This window comes from Schistocerca nitens, chromosome 4 (assembly GCF_023898315.1).
Source record: "Schistocerca nitens isolate TAMUIC-IGC-003100 chromosome 4, iqSchNite1.1, whole genome shotgun sequence".
Lineage (NCBI taxonomy): Eukaryota > Metazoa > Arthropoda > Insecta > Orthoptera > Acrididae > Schistocerca > Schistocerca nitens.
The window spans coordinates 900983451-900999898 of NC_064617.1; the positions used below are offsets into that span (position 1 = coordinate 900983451).

General features: G+C 40.9%; 1 protein-coding gene across 1 annotated transcript in view; it reads left to right on the forward strand.

Moving 5' to 3' along the window:
- LOC126253449 (tuftelin-interacting protein 11) overlaps nt 1–16448 on the forward strand; it is a 152429-nt gene that overhangs the window by 72231 nt on the left and 63750 nt on the right. The window contains exons 6-8 of the mRNA XM_049954795.1: nt 7059–7269; nt 7778–7967; nt 15354–15563. Coding sequence (XP_049810752.1) covers nt 7059–7269; nt 7778–7967; nt 15354–15563 — 611 coding nt within the window. The remainder of the gene's footprint in view (nt 1–7058; nt 7270–7777; nt 7968–15353; nt 15564–16448) is intronic.

Sequence of the window (16448 nt, forward strand, 5' to 3'; positions counted from 1 at the left end):
CTGTCTTCCTACATCCAGAACTTTACCTTGATGACCATCTGCTTAACGTAGAGGAGACTTATCACTTTTTAGGAGTGGTTTTCGCCATCTGCTTAATTTGGCTTTCCCGTCTTTGTCAGCTTAAGGACAAGTGCTGGAGGCATCTTAACATTCTTCGATGCCTGAGTCGCACTAACTTGGGTACAGATCGCTCTACACTGTTGTGGCTGTACAAAGCCCTTATACAGTCCTGTTTTGACTGTGGGAGCCTTGTGTATAGTTCAGCATTGCCCTCAGCATTGCGGGTGCTGGACTATATTCACCACTGTGGAGTTCGACATGTAGCGGGAGCCCTGCGAATGAGCTCAGTGAACAGCGTACTCATGGAAACTGGGGTTCCTCCATTGCGGATCAGGCAACAGCAACTGCTTGCAAATTATGACGTGTACATTCGCAGCTCGCCTCAACATCCAGATTACTGTCTCCTTTCCCCTAATACAGCGAATCATCTTCCACAGTGGCGGCCCAGGTCAGGGATTATGATTGCTGTCTGTGTCCGGTCCCTTCTCATTGAACTTGAGTCTTCCCCTCTACCACATTTCCTCTGGGTCCATCAGATACATCTCCATGATCCGTGCCTCGGCCTCAGCTCTGTCTATCGCAAGGCCCAAAACACAATTCCTCCTGTAGCCTTCCACCACCAATCCTTCTCTATTCTTGGTGAGTTCCAGGGCTCAGTAGTAGTCTACATCGATGCTCGATGATCACTTTGGCTTCGCTTACGCTCATGCTGGCTATACTGCACAGTGCTCCTTGCTGGATGGCTGCAGTGTTTTCACTGCAGAGTTGGTAGCCATCTCCTGCACTCTTGAGCGTATCCGCTCCTGCACAGGTGAGTCCCTCGTCATCTGTAGTTACTCCTTAAGCAGCCTCCAAGCTTTTGACCAGTATTTCCTACGCCATCCTGTAGTAAAGACTATCCAGGAGACTGTTTATGCCATCAAAAACTGTAGACATTCAGTGACCTTCATTTGGACCCCAGTACATATTGGAATTCCAGAAAATGAACTTGCTGACAGGCTGGCCAAACAGGCTACTGGTATACTGCCTCTGGAGATTGACACACTGAAACTTCATCTCTGATCGGCCTTATGCCATAAACTTTTCGGCATCTGGGATACCAAATGGCACAGTGTAAATGCGCTAAATAAATTACATGCTATAAAGGAGATAGTGTAGAGGTCATCCATGTGAGCCACTCCAGGGACTCTGTTGTTCTTTGCCGACTCACTGTTATCTTTTCCATCGTGAGGATCCATCCCAGTGTCGATGCAGTTCTTGATTGGCAGCAGCCCACATCATTTTGGACTACCCCAGTGTAGCCTCCACAAGGTGGTCTTTTACCCTTCCTGATTCACTCCCTAGGTGCTAGGTGACAGTGCCTCGGTGGTTGATCTACTTTTATGTTTTATTCGAGAGGTTTTTTTTAATCATTCAATCTAAGGGTGTGTGTGGCCTTCTCTCCCAGGCCTTCACCCTCTCTCCATTTTAACAATTCAGTCATTCTTTGCTGTTTGTTCGCCTTGGTGTTCATCTTTTCCTTATCTGTGAGTTGAGATTTTAGTGTGTTGCAGAGTGGCTGGCTTGTTCTTTTTGATTCTTGCAATCAGCCAGCCCAGGCCATCAGTTATACTGCCTTAATACCTTGTAACGCTTGTTTTCCCCCTTTTAAAATATGTTTTCCCCTTGGTTTGCTGCTTTTGTTTTACTCTTTCAGTGTGGTTCCCAGTTAGTTTTACACCTTTTTTACTTTCACAGATTCTTTTGAGGAATAATTTTAATCTGAGACCTGTTTGAATGAGGAAAAAGGAACTGATGACCCTGCAGTTTAGACCCTTTACTCTCCAAACAAACCAACCAACCAACCAGCTACAATGCTGTTGTCGCCATTTGTGATGGTACTCCCACCTGTTACATCTCCTACAACGAACCCTCAGGGCCGCTTGACTAAACCTGCCCCTCTGATGATTGGAGGCTCTCTCCTTGCTGCTCCCCCCACACTTACTTTGGGATCGTTGGCATTCCGCCCACCAGGGATATTGTTCCCCGCTTCCCAGCCAGAGACAAATCACCTTCCTCCAGCTTCTCTCGCCAGGAAGGGTCACTCGGGACACTTCCTTCCAAGGCTTCTTCTGGTCTACAACCAGACATCAGCCAGTGGCTGATAGAACCACAGGCTGCTCATGGCAGGGCTTCACTGTTGTCATCATTACCTGAAACTGATTCATAGAAGCCCTTTCAGTCATCCAAATCCTCTAAGAAGAGGAAAAAGTCCTCAAAGAAGAAGAAAATTTTTGTGGCTCCCACAGACCTTGCCTGTTTCACTCCTGTGGCCGAGGTGGAGATTCTGGCGGCCCCTGAGGCCCTGGATCACTTCACAGAATGGAATCCTTAACCTATGTGTGCTGATGCCTTAACTCCTCAGCCAGTGGTGGCAGGTGACCCTAGGGCATAATCTGTCTCCTTGGGTCCCTCGTGGTCTTATGGTACATCAACAACATTATTCTCCAGTGGAATCGTAGTGATGTTTTCCAACACCTGGCTGAGCTACGTCTTTTAAGCACTTCGCCTGCCATCTGCATTGCCCTTCAGGAGACTTGACTTCCAGCATCGCAGACCCCACCCCTTCGTGGATACCGTGGGTGTTTTTAAGAATTGTGCTTCCTCTGACAGGGTGTTCGGTGGTGTTTGCACACATGTTCTGTACACACTATATAGTGAACTTATGCCTCTTAATACACCTTTGGGGGCTGTGGCTGTTCAGGTAAGAGCAATTCAGGATATTCCAATCTGTAATGTTTACCCCCCCCCCCCCCTGCCCCTGCCTCCCCCCTCCCAATGGTGAAGTGCCTGTTGCTCCCACACACTTCAGTGTGGCACACAGAACTTTCTCGGCCATTGACCTTTTCATCTGCAGCCACAGTCTTCTTCCATCCATCCACTGGAGAGTCTATGATGATCTGTGTGTTAGTGACCACTTCCCAATCTTCCTGTCCATTCCTCAGTATCCCTTGGACGCTTGCCCAGACAGGCTCCCAACAGTGTTGACTGGGGTGCTTTTGCCTCTGCTGTCGTCCTTGGCTCCACGCCGTAAGGAGATATCGATGAGGCAGTCCAGAATACAACTGCAGGCATTCTTTTGGCAGCTGATTTAGCAATCCCATGTTCCTATGACCTGCCCCTACGGAAGACAATACCTTGGTGGTGGTCATCAGAAAACACAGAGGCCATTAGAGATCATAGGCAGACTCTTCAAACATAAGCGCACCTGTTGACGGACGACCTCTCCAAAGATCAGATGTCTCTACAGATACCAGACACCTGCAGTTGTACCTGGTATTACCTTGAATGACACTGTCTACACTGATCCAGATGCTGTAACCGAATATTTTGCTGTATGTTATGCTCGAGGATCAGTGTTTGACAATTATCAACCTACCTTTTGTGTCCTAAAACAGTGGGTGGAATGAACGCAATTATCTTTCACTACACACCACTTGGAGCCATATAATGTTCCATTTAGCAAATGGGAATTCATCAGTGTCCTAGCCCACTGCTGTGATACAGCCTCAGGGCCGGACTACATCCACAATCAAATGATCAAGCACCTATCGGTGGATTGTGAGTGACATATCCTTGCCCTCCTAAACTGTATCTGGAGAGACAATTAGTTCACATCTCAGTGGCAAGAAAGGATCGTCATCCCATTGCTGAAACTTGGTAAGTACCCTCTAGGGATGGACTCTTATCGCCCAGTTAGCCTCACCAATGTCCTCCATAAGTTGCTGCAATGTATGGTGAGCCGGCAGCTGCATTGGCTCCTCGAGTCTTGTGATCTTCTGGCTCAGCCTGAGGCTGGTTTCCAACAAGGCTGTTCCACTAGAGATAATCTTGTTTACCTGGAGTCTGCCATCTGAACAGCATTTGCGTGACCTCAACACCTTATAGCCATCTTCTTTGACCTGCAAAAGCATGGCAACACCACATCCTCACTGCCTTACATGAGAGGTGCCTCAGGGCTCCACTCCCGATTTTTATCCAGAACTTCTTGTTGCGCCACAGTTTCTGTGTTCGAGTTGGTGCTTCCCACTGTAACCCCCTCCCCCCATATCCAAGAGAATGGAGTCCTGCAGAGCTCTGTACTGAGTGTTCCTCCCTTTCTAGTAGCCATCAATGGTCTATCAGCAGCTGTAGAGTCCTCAGCGTCACCTTCCTTGTGTGCTGTTGACTTTTGCCTCTACTATTGCTCCTCTAGTGTAGGTATCGCTGAATGACGACTGCAAGATGCCATACAAAAGATGCAGTTATGGTCCCTCACCCATGGCTTTTGTCTTTCAGCCATCAAGACTTGTGTCATGCATTTCTGTCAATGTCGTACCGTTCATCCACAACCAGAACCTTACCTCATGACCAACAACTCAGTGTGGTAGAGAGCTGTTGCTTTTTAGGACTGGTCTTTGATGCTTTGTTGACATTTATTCCCCCATCTTCGCCAGCTTAAGCGAAAGTTCTGGCTGCAACTTAATACACATCGCTTCCTGAGTAACACCAGCTGAGATGCAAATCACACTACCATTCTGCAGCTTTCCAAAGCCCTGATACAGTCGTGTTTTGATTATGGGAGTCTGGCATATGTTTCGCCATCACTATCAGCATTGTGGGTACTGGATCCAATACACCACTGTAGGGTTTAACTTGTGCCTTTCGAACTAGCCCTGTGAACGGCTGGGGTATGCTACACACATTTGCAGCTCCCCTAAGCATCCAAACTACAGTCGTCTCTTTCCAAACACAGAAATCCATCTCCTACAGTGGCTCAGAGCAGGGATTACTGGATGCAATCAGCATCCAGTCCCTCCTCTCTGAACTCCAGTTGTTCCTCTACCACCTCTCCTCAGGTTCCACTCATGTACACCTCCTTGGTACATCCTTTGGGTACAGCTTCATCTTGACTTCTCACAAGGTCTGAAAGACTGTTCAGCCTGAGGCCCTCCGCCACCAATTTTTCTCCATCTTTGGTACATCCTGGGGTTCAGAAGTTAGTCTATACTGATGGCCTGATGGTTGCTGGTCACGTAGGCTTTAATGAGTATCCATGTGGGGCATACTAAACACTGCTCTTTACTGAATGGCTGTAGTGTTTTCAATGCGGAGGTGGTAGCCATCTCTTATGTTCGTGAGCATATCTGTTCCTGCACCAGTGAGTAATTTCTCATCTGCAGTGACTCCTTGAGCAGTTTGCAAGCTCTAAACCAATGTTATCTTTGCTATACCTTGGTGGTGGCTACCCAGGATTTCTCTGCATGCCCTTGAACAATGTGGATGCTCGGTGACCTTCGTCTGAACCCCAGACCATTGTTATCCCGGGGAATGAACTCACTGATAGCTTAGTCAAACTGGCTACCAGTAAGCCTACACTTTGAGATCAGTATTTCGCAAACAGACCTTCAGTCAGTATTAGGCTGTCAAGTTTTAGTAATCTGGAATGGGCACTGGTGCACTCTTGACTTCACCAAATAAACTATGGATGATAAAGGAGACTACGAATCTGTGGAGGTCCTCCACGCGGCTTCTCACAAGGGCTCTACTGTCCTTTGCCAGCTCTGGATCGGCTATACCTGGCTGCCTTGTGGTCATCTCCTTGGTCGTGAGGACCCACCCCATTTTTGTTGTGGTTACCATTTGACAGAGGTCCACATTTTGCCGGACTGTCGCAACCTTGCCAACCTGCGATGGACTCTCAATCTTCCTGACTCACTGCACATGGTATTAGGAGACAATGCTTCAGCAACTGACTTAGTTTTACATTTTATTCGTGAAATGGGCTTTTACCACTCTCTTTAAAGGAAGGCTGCATAACCTTATTGGCCCATTAAGGAGTTGGCTGAACACACTGTTGCCTCCTCTGCCCAGACTGGGCTGTGGATGAGTGGGTCAACCCTGGCCCTCATACGTTACATGCTCATTTAACATTCCCCCCCCCCCCCCTCCCCCGCCCCACCTTACATCCTCTCCTGTGGTGTGTTCGACTTATGTTTCTCTTTGCTTCTCGTGCCCTGTTTTCCCTTATCAAGCCATCATTGACCTTAGGCGGACCTTGGGTTTTCTTCTCCGGGGTTTACACGGTAGGCCATTTCTAATGTACAGTAGACCTGTCTGTTCAAGGAAACAGGGACTGATGACCTTGTAGTTTGGTCCCTTTATTTATCCAACCAACCAGCTCAAAACGAGCTTGAATCTCATAACTGAAATATGTGTGCTGATTATATATTTTAAGTATTTTAGTTTATTATTGGGTACCAGTTTGCTTTGTAATTTTCTACACTGATAATACTACGTCCCATGGTGTTTTTGTATAACAAATTTCGATAAATGGGCTTGAATCTTGTGCCTTAAATATCAGTGCAGCTTATGTCATGTTTACTTTATTATTGGGTACCAGTTTGCTTTGTAATTTTCTACACTGATAATACTACGTCCCATGGTGTTTTTGTATAACAAATTTCGATAAATGGGCTTGAATCTTGTGCCTTAAATATCAGTGCAGCTTATGTCATACGTATTTTAATGATCATTTACAGATTCACTAGCTGTAACTTACAAGTTCTGGTGGTGAGTAGGCTTCACCTGTTCTACACCTCTCCTACCATATGGTGGCCACATGCAGTGGAATCCTGTCACCACTACTGCTGTTCCCTTCCCTATCACACTAAACCTACTTTTGTTCTGACCAACTGAAACAGAAAAAAAGGCCCCATAAACGAGACACATTTTAGTTACTTATGCTCCTACCTGACCACAGTTAAAGGACGAGACATGTTTCTTTATTTGAAACAATCGTGTAACATTCTTTATGTTGTAAAATTAATGCACACATGTGCACGTGCACACACACACACACACACACACACACACACACTCGTTTTTTTTATTAAGTTTAGTTCGTCGTAATAGCAGCTCCAGTCCAGTCTGTCTGAAGCAAAGAGAGATTGTCTCAACATCTTTTTTTTTTTTAATAGGTGCGTATGGACCAGAGAAAGGGAAGAACCAACAGCAATCTATTGAGGTCGTTGATTCGGAAGAGGAAGAAGAAAGAGAGTTTGGGGAGAAGCTCTCACAGTGGAGGCGGAAGGATGCTGGGAGCAAGAAGCGTATCCGCTATGTCTACAAAAGTGTGGACGATGTATTGGAGCAGGGTAAGACCCAGCCCTCGATCAGGAAGGATTACAGGTCAGCACTTGTTATCGCTCGTAAGGAGAACTGTAAACTCACAGATAATTCTTGTTTGGGCCACAGCATGTGCATATTCTTCCGCATTGCTTGTGGTGATTAATGTGACGATTAGGCTGTAATAACAGAATTTACAGCACATTATATTTGCTAATGTTATGACACCAAGTTCATGTTCTCACCTGTTTTCTATCCTTGTATTTGGGATGGGCTTTTTTGTTTATTTGATTATTGGCTTTTTCAGTAAGAATGAAATTCTAAGAGGTGACAGAGTTTGTTATTTGTAACAATGTTGTTGCAATACTTGATTACTTTTCCTCCAGAAAACATTTTCACTCAATGAAATATATAACATTATTATGATTAGTTACAGAAAGAATTCAGTTTTTTACTTTATTTCTTTCTTTCAACATTTTTAATGGTAGTGCTACATAGTTCTGGTTATATTTTCTAGCAGTTTGTGTTCACTTCTGCAATTTGTACTTATAACAATATTTTTCTCTTACAGTCAATTCAGCAAGGTGAAAGTGATCGATATGACCGGACCACAGCAGAGGGTGCTAACAGGCTACCATGCAATTGCCGGCCAGCAGAGGCCATCAGAAGAACTGGAGGTACGAAAAGACAAGGCATTTACAAATTTTGCTTTGCCTGAGCTCCAACACAACCTCAATTTGCTGTTGGATATGTGTGAACAGGTAAGTTGAAGAACTTTCCTTCTTTGTTACTTGGTTTGCTCAAAAGGAAATATGAAAACTGAACTTATTATTTACCTTCTGACAGGCAAGACAACCAGCAAAGAAAGTATAATCTGAATACTATCTGATAGGCATATTACAGAGCCACAAGACAAGGGAGCCATAACTGGTAGAATCACATTTGAAATTCAAGTTGCAGATTGTGAGTCAGCTTTCTTACTGTTTCCCAAATCACTCTAGGTGTATTTGAGGAAATGTGATTAACAAAGACTAATCTATTTGCTTTGAAAACTTCCTCTATTGTGACTTTGTACAGGATGACTGATTTTATGTTGCTTGAGAGAATTGTAGTTCTAACAGAAAAATAAAAGAGAATGAAATTCGCAAAGTATATAAAGCATTTGTAAGCAGAAGTGATGACAGTAATTCATTGTGACATTTCTGGTTATTTTTCTCTTCTAAAGTGCTAATTGTTGCCTTTAATAATTTTCCATAATTATATCATATCTTTTCTCTATGATCATCCAATAATTCACTGTTGGTTCAAAATCCTAAATTCTCCAGCTGTCTTTCTCACTTTTTTGTGAATATCTTCAAGTTATAAAACAGTGGCTGACAGCTACTGGTCTAATCTGTTTCATAGCAGTTAAGTTTTTCTTGCTATTCATTAAAATAATGGTAAGTAGCTGAAAAAGTTTGAATTTCACACTGTCGCTTGCAAGTTCGTGCACATCAGCTGTAGTTCAGTTTTTTTGCAACATCCATTAAGAGCATCACTTTGAAAATCAGGGTAGAATACTTTCCTTTCATGGGTGGACTATTTAAAAAATGTGATTGTTGTCACAAACAGTATAACCCCACGTTTAGGTTCCCGGAATTAACGGTATCCCACCATTTAAAAAAATCTTGTATCATTCCAGTCAAGTTTCAAATATTCACAGTGTTAATTCACACCCATTAACATATTTACAATTTTCTAATGCATCACTGTTTTACAATTTTTCAGCAATTTATGCTTTATGGGCAGTTTCCTTGGAGAAAAAAACAGAAGTAATTGACAAAAAATGCACTGGCATGGCATTGGCCTTTAAGAAGTGTTTACAAATGTTACGTGATTGTTTCTTGACACCAGGGTGCTCTACTCAGCAGACCTAGATCAGTAAAGTCCGAACAATTCCTGCTTTGTCTCCGGCTACCACTCTGCTTGGCATGGTTGCTGATGGGAGTAGCTTGAACCTTCCATTAGTTATGTATTTTTTCATGCTTAGCATGACATGTTTCGAGAATTTATTCTCATTATCAAGTGTAAATATTTATGTAAGTATTTTTGTGATGTTTCACAAAGAAGCAGTGTGAGTGATGGTTTGTTTGTGTGTGTGGTTTTCTATGTAATGGAAGAGGCACAGTACACCTTGTGACCTCAAAAAGATGACTGCAGTGCAAGAGATGCAAGACAACACACACACACACACACACACACACACACACACACACACACAGACATCACACAACATACATAAATATTTGCACTTGGCAGTGAGAATAAATTCTCAAAATGTGTTGCGCTAAATTTGAAAATATATATAACTGGAGCAGTGTTTCATTATTTAAATAATGAATGACACAGTTGCAGGCTTTCCAGAAACATTGGTTATGGTAACTGAAACTAAATCAATCCTTTCTACATCCCAGACAATTACCAGTTTCAGTTCCATCAGCAACTAACCATAGTAAAAAAATTGGATAATTGTTTTTTGATAATAAACAAGTCCATGGCGAATATTTTGATGCCTATTACATGCATGTATCATATACAAACTATGAAAATACAAAGGGGGGGGGGGGAGATCCTGTATCTAAGTTTTGCCACTTAAAAAGTTATTTCCCACATTTTACTTTTTTCTTTTTTCCAAGTCCCATCAAAAATGCAAAAGCAGGTGTTTCTGGTAAGATTAAACAACTCATAGATTCTTACTCATTTAAGAAACATGAAATGGAATTGAAATAAACTATAAGATCTAGCATATTGAAAAACATGTAAATGTTGTGTGCTAATGGTTGGAAAACAGGAATTTATGACAATGTAAATTTTTTTTAAAATTGCGTAAACTGTAGTTAATGTACCATGTGAGATAGTTGATTAATGCTTCTGGCATCTGGTGACTTCAGGTATTCATTGTTTCATTGCTTTCAGCTTCTAGTTCTCTGTGGTGTTATCATTGAGACGCGAGCTATAATTTTCTGTAATTCCGTGATTGGTTGACATCCTCTCCCTGAAATTTTCAGTTTCTTCATCTGTCTGTTGCTTTTCTTAAATACATAATGTGATCTTCATTTCCATTGGTCCATTTCGTAAAACCTCTCACCCTTAAGTGCTTGCCTTTTCATTGTCCAGGTTCACTGTACCAGATTGTTGATGCATTTTCCAATTTCTGAAATCCAATTATTAATTCCATGCACCTTTATTTTATTCAAGAATCTGATACTTCACACTAATTGGAACATGGAAGCTCGTTTCTTCAGACCATCTCCCACCAACTTTCGTATTTCACAAGATTATACATGTATGACTATCAACATTAATATTATATTTATTTAATGCAACAAAATTTACAGTTAGTATACAACTTGAGCCTCCCTCAAGCAATTGCCTGCTCAAGTACTTTTAATGACTCTGGGAACATGACTTTTATAATACATCTAATAAATCAATTGTATTGTAAAGTTACTAAACAAAATCATACATAGCCGCTTTTCTTCCTTGGCTATTTTACAAGGCTACTACTCGCTTTTCCAGCGGTGGCTGCTCTTCTAATCTTCTTATGTGCTGATAACCACAGCATTGAGCATCCAAAAAAATTAAAATAAAAACAGAGTTTTCACAAAATATTGATTATTGTACTGGCATATTACTTGTTAGAATGATAGTAATCTTATGATTTGAAATTGTGAAGTTCTATTTGTATGCTAGTGCTAAACCAGACATGGCAGTAAAACCAGACATGGCAGTAATAATGTCTGTGTACAGGCATATTTGGATGCCGATGATTTTTATATGGTTGCTTTATTTTGTTTTTACATAGTACCATGTTCTCTCTCTCTCTCTCTCTTCTGATACTGCATCAAGTTCTTTGTATTACTTAGGGACCCACAGAGAAATATTCACAGAGCTATTGGCAGTGTGATACAATGAGTGTTGTGCAGTTAGTGGACCAAAAATTTCAAAGAAAATTGGTTATCTGTTTAGGGTGACTATCATTCTGGAAGATCATCAACTAGTCAAAACATTGCTGCTGTTGAGAAAGTGCATTTGTCATCATGGACTTTGAATGGTCATGCTGACTTCGGAATCAGCTCGTTGTCAATGGAAACATATGTGCCTAAGCAGGTTTCAGTAGAATGGACATAATTCTGTGTTGACACCATATTGGTGAAGACTGCTGATGGGACATCAATGTCATTTATAGGCATTCAACCTTTTTGTTGCCCCGACAGAAGCTCTCAATGTTCAGAAGACGACAAACTGTTCAGAGCTGCACTAATAAACCAGGTGATTCACAAGGAGTACTGCAGATAAACCATTCATTATGCAGATAAAACTGTAGGGTCTCATGGATTTAGCAACTGTACCCCATTTAATTCAGTACACCTGCCTGACTAGGTATGATGCTACACAGCTTGCTAGATCCCTGCTTTCATGATGTGGGACTTTGTTGTTCCTGGATGTTCTCAGTGAACAAAACAGCTGTATAAGTATCTAATTTTGAAAGCTGTAAGAAAATATTGCAGTGGTACTAACAACATAGCCTGGAAAAGCCTTGTAAGTTTTTATTCTGGTGTTAGCTATTCTCGAGGTGAGTGAGATGATACACAAAGTGTGTACGTAGAAGAAAATCAAGTATTTAATTAATTAAAGAAATAACTGTTAGAACTTCTAGTTTAACAAGTATATTTAGAAACGACACAACAACACATATATGTCACAGAGTAAGTTGACATGTGAACACGTTAGCGTTCAGATAAGCACTGAGTCTCAGTCTAGCGGCCGCTGCTCGGCTGGCCGCTTAGGTGGCGCCGCTGCTGCATGGCTGGCAGGCAGACAGCGCCGCACGTAGAGGACGTGCGTAATTGCGCGGCGGCACTTTAAATGATCGGCGAGTCACAACAATAACCTTCTTTTGCTAGACCAATGTCAAATACTTTCGAGGCAGGCATATTGAACTTAGGTACAGATGAGACACAGTTTTTACATGTTCCTTTCTCAATTAGAGGAAGGATTTTAGTTTGAGAGCAGAACTGAAGAAATGAGTCTACAACAAATGAGGAACTCTACAGTTTAATTCTTGCAAGGAGTGCGAATGGTGTGTACCTGTACTCATGTTGCACTTTAGTTTTGTCTTTTCGGAATTTTCATTACTCCTTCTTGTGTTGTTACCGTGTGCATTCATCTTCAAGTATTTTTGTGGCTCTTCCATTTTACAATTAATCATTGCTTTTAGATTGTACATATTTTAATCCTTTCTCCTTCCCATCATGCTTGTTTTATATTTTGTCACTTGATTCTGAGTTCCATTTCAGCACCTCTGTATTTGTCCTGTACTAATTACCGTGAAGACATAGGTCTTGGGCAAGCTGCCTATTACTGCACAATTGTATATATTCTGCGTGCAATATATACAGCAAAACCATGAACATTATGCAGTCTGTGACATTACAGCCTTTATCACTGCGATTTTTAACATGTAAAAGTCTCTTGACTGAATTATAATTTATTTCATAACTCGTGTTTTCTGTAATTATGAAAAATGTGTTCCCAAATGTGACTGAGCACTAATACAGTGCATAAGTTTTTGAATTTGGCTGCTAAATGTGAGGCAGGAACTGAAAGGTGTGTTTTAAAGACTTGATGATTATGAGGGGGGATGGTGATGATGCTGGTGCTTATGGTGTTGGAGATGCATTAACAAATTTCAGTGTGAGATAACCTTGTGTTTCCTTATTGCATACATCAAGCATAAATAAGTTTAATTAAAAAAGGAAAACATTATTCATTAAATAAGCAGTAGTAATACAGATGAAAGAAATAAACAAACATAGAGATTACTGCCTTTTATCCTATAAATACTATGTATAATTATGAGTCTAATTGCTTGCCAGTAGTGTTCTTCAGGAGACAAAATTCTTGTAGCTGCCGATACACACATGTATGAGTACCAATGGTCTTTGTCTCCTGTTATCCTAACAGAAGATAGGTACCTGCCCTGCCGTTCTGACTATCTCCAATCCTGCCCTCTTTCCTCCCAGGAAAAGAAACTAATAGTTCAGAAAGTTATGAGAGTTTTTTGGTACGTTCCTATGTTTCTGTCAGCACTACTAAAAAAGACATCACCTCCTGAAGAAAAGTACTCGGTAATCGTTCTTCTCATAATTTTACAGTTTTTCAAGTGAATTTACATTTTGTTAAGAATAGTTCATTTCATATGAATTTTTGAGCTTTGTGATTCAATAACAGTGAAGTAGTATTAGGGACCGGAAAAATTTGCATTTTGCCATAAATGCGAAATAGATGAAAATTCTGCCTCAGAAGGCGAAAATGAGAAATTACTTAATAGATGCTGTTCTATAGCGAATTGTATCCAGATGGGCTATTTATCAGAGATAATTTGAAATAGTTTTATTTTCTATGTACAATATTGAAAATTTAAGTAATTATTGGCGAAGCCCAATTTGGCAAGATAATGCAGAAAAAAAAAGTGTACGAACGCAATGATGTATCAGTGCACCATGCCAGTTGTGTATGGTTGAATGGTCTGTTTAAGATACATGTCACATAATGCTACGTAGTATTCAGCTGTGGGACCTAGCATTTTAAGAAAGAAACACGTACGTTTGTTTGTTAGATAAAGCTCAAAATATAATATAATGCAGACAGTTTTAATGTGGCAAATTAGGTGGCAGATGCTTTGAACTGTAGTTCATTAAATACTACTGCTAGAGGCTGGGCCTGAAATACGTCAACAGTACCATGCTAACGTCAACAGTCAGTTCCACGATAGCTGTCCATGAATGCTTTGTGTTGTTTATTGTTCATTATTTTCTTTTCTTCTTTTGAAATAAGTGAAGTGACTCATCCGGGTCCATCACAGATTAGGATTACGGCCTTTACAACACCTGAAGAGGTTGGTGATCCCTGTGACAATGTGTCAGTTCTGCTGTAGGTTGCTGCTCAGTGAAATGGAGGTGGTTTTTTTTTCCCTGCACAGCTCCTTCCCCTGTGGCGGTTAAAATTCTGTCTGTTTATGCCCATGGCCACCTGCGACAACAGCCTATAGCGCCTGCCTTCTGTGTTATAGCGTTTTTTTTTTGGGGGGGGGGGGACTGTGATATTTCTTGATGGTGCCAAAATTCTTCCCCTAACGTTAAAATCGAGTGCCATAAGTTCTGTTCAGCTTCTATGCTAAGTGCTTTGTCAGTTCTATCTGTAGCGTTGTTAATCATGGGTTGTAGGGCTATGAATGTTCACAAAAGGTCGAAATTAGTGGTCTGCAGATATTTCAATCTTCAAATTGGGCAGGAAAAGAACAAATAATGCCCAGAAACACCATATATTAGAGACATGTTTACTTAACTGGCGGGGAAAATGCTGCTGCTTTTCAACAGAACAATCATTTTTGAAAGCTTAAATACAGCCAAATGAAGAAAACAAAGGCCATTGTGGAGGGAAAAGGTGTTGAAGTTTCTGCAAAAGCAAACATTCCAGTCAGAAAGTTCCCAATCAGCACTTTTGCTAACAGTCAGTTTCAAAGAAATGATAATTTGTGTCTTAACATATGTAGTGCCACCTTTTAAATTTGTGTGTCTGATCATTTACAAAGAAAATAGATGCAAATTTCGACAAAAATAGATGCTAATTGAGCAAAAAATAGATGTGAATTGTGCCAGAAATAGATGCTATGTTTTCCGGTCCCTAAGTATTATAAGTGTGTAGTATAGAATAGAAGAGGATAACAATTCTCTGTTGTAGTCACATGAGAGTCCTCTGACCTGAGACTCATGGCTTTAAATGTGTTATTCCAATAGAGAAATCGTATGATTCTAATTCTGCAGTTTATATTGCGTGGATAATTTTCTTTATATTATGTGGATATCATTTTCTATGTTTATTTATGGCTTTTCTTTTGTTGTGTATCACTACTTTGTAAACTAAACAGAACTTTCTTCTGTAGTGTAGTTGGTATGATCTGCTCGATGACAAACTATAACTGAAGAGGAGGCTGATACACAAATTATTTTCCTACAGATAGCTTAACAAGACTTTGCTAATAAGCTTCCATAGTTTTATGAGCTCTAGAAACTGATAGTATATGTTTTTTTCCCAACATGCAGGACATAATCCAGAATGATCGTCGATTGCGTTACACAAAAGATCAACTGGTTGTTATGACTCAGGAGAAAGATAGACTTAAATCAAAAGTAAAAGATCAGGAGCAGCAAATAGAAAAACTACAAGCCCTCTTGACAATGATTGATGATGCTTTTAAGGATGGGAACAGTTTGACCCTTGATAAAGCAGCAGCATGCTTCAGAGAGGTGCAGGTTAGTATATTAGATTTAAGTTAACAACACTTTGGAAAGTTGAGAGTCTATTGTTTGTGCAGTGTCTCCAGCATGGATTAGTTTGTCACTATGTACATTTAGTGATCATATTAACACAAATTTTTCTTTTTATTCTTATGTATTTGTTTTTACGTGGGGTTCTATTTACACAGCAATATGTGATAGAAGCTGACAAAAACACCGAAGTTTATGCGATCTTCAGTTTCCAAATCAGAGATGTGGATACTGGTGCATTTGTGTTGCAATAAACTGTTGTAACTATCATTCTTAAAACAATTGCAATTTGTCATACTTTCCTTTATTGATGGGCTCCATAGTTTTAAACAGTGGACGTCATAAGACTTTGTGGCAATGGGGTTTAATGTTTAGCTTAGCCGCTGCCACCCTTAGTAATGTAATATAACCAATACTGTGTGTAGCATTCTAGAGCCATTACATGAGGATTAGGAAAGCTTCTGTGGCCAAGATACCAAGCAATCTTGGCTGCAGAAAATTTCCTGTATACCATGACAGATCACTCCCTGCAACATCTGCAACCTATACATTATGCAGAGGATTATCATGTAGGGTTTTTGTTTAAAATGGGTGATGAAATAAAGCTAGGTCCATCACTTATGGTACTCTTGATTCCCCACTTAAATGATACAGCAAAGCATTTCTTATATCTGTCTGTTATTTCTATAAAGAAGCCCAGAACAAAGCACAATCCATATGGTACAGTGCCAGCATTACATGAGTAGTTGGAGCTTGTTCCCCTTGCCCTTGCCCTTCCCCTCCCTGCCCCTCCCTGCCCCACACGAGGCCACTACTTACCCCATAGAGACTATTAAATCTAATGGTATAGAGCTACAGAAACATTTGCAG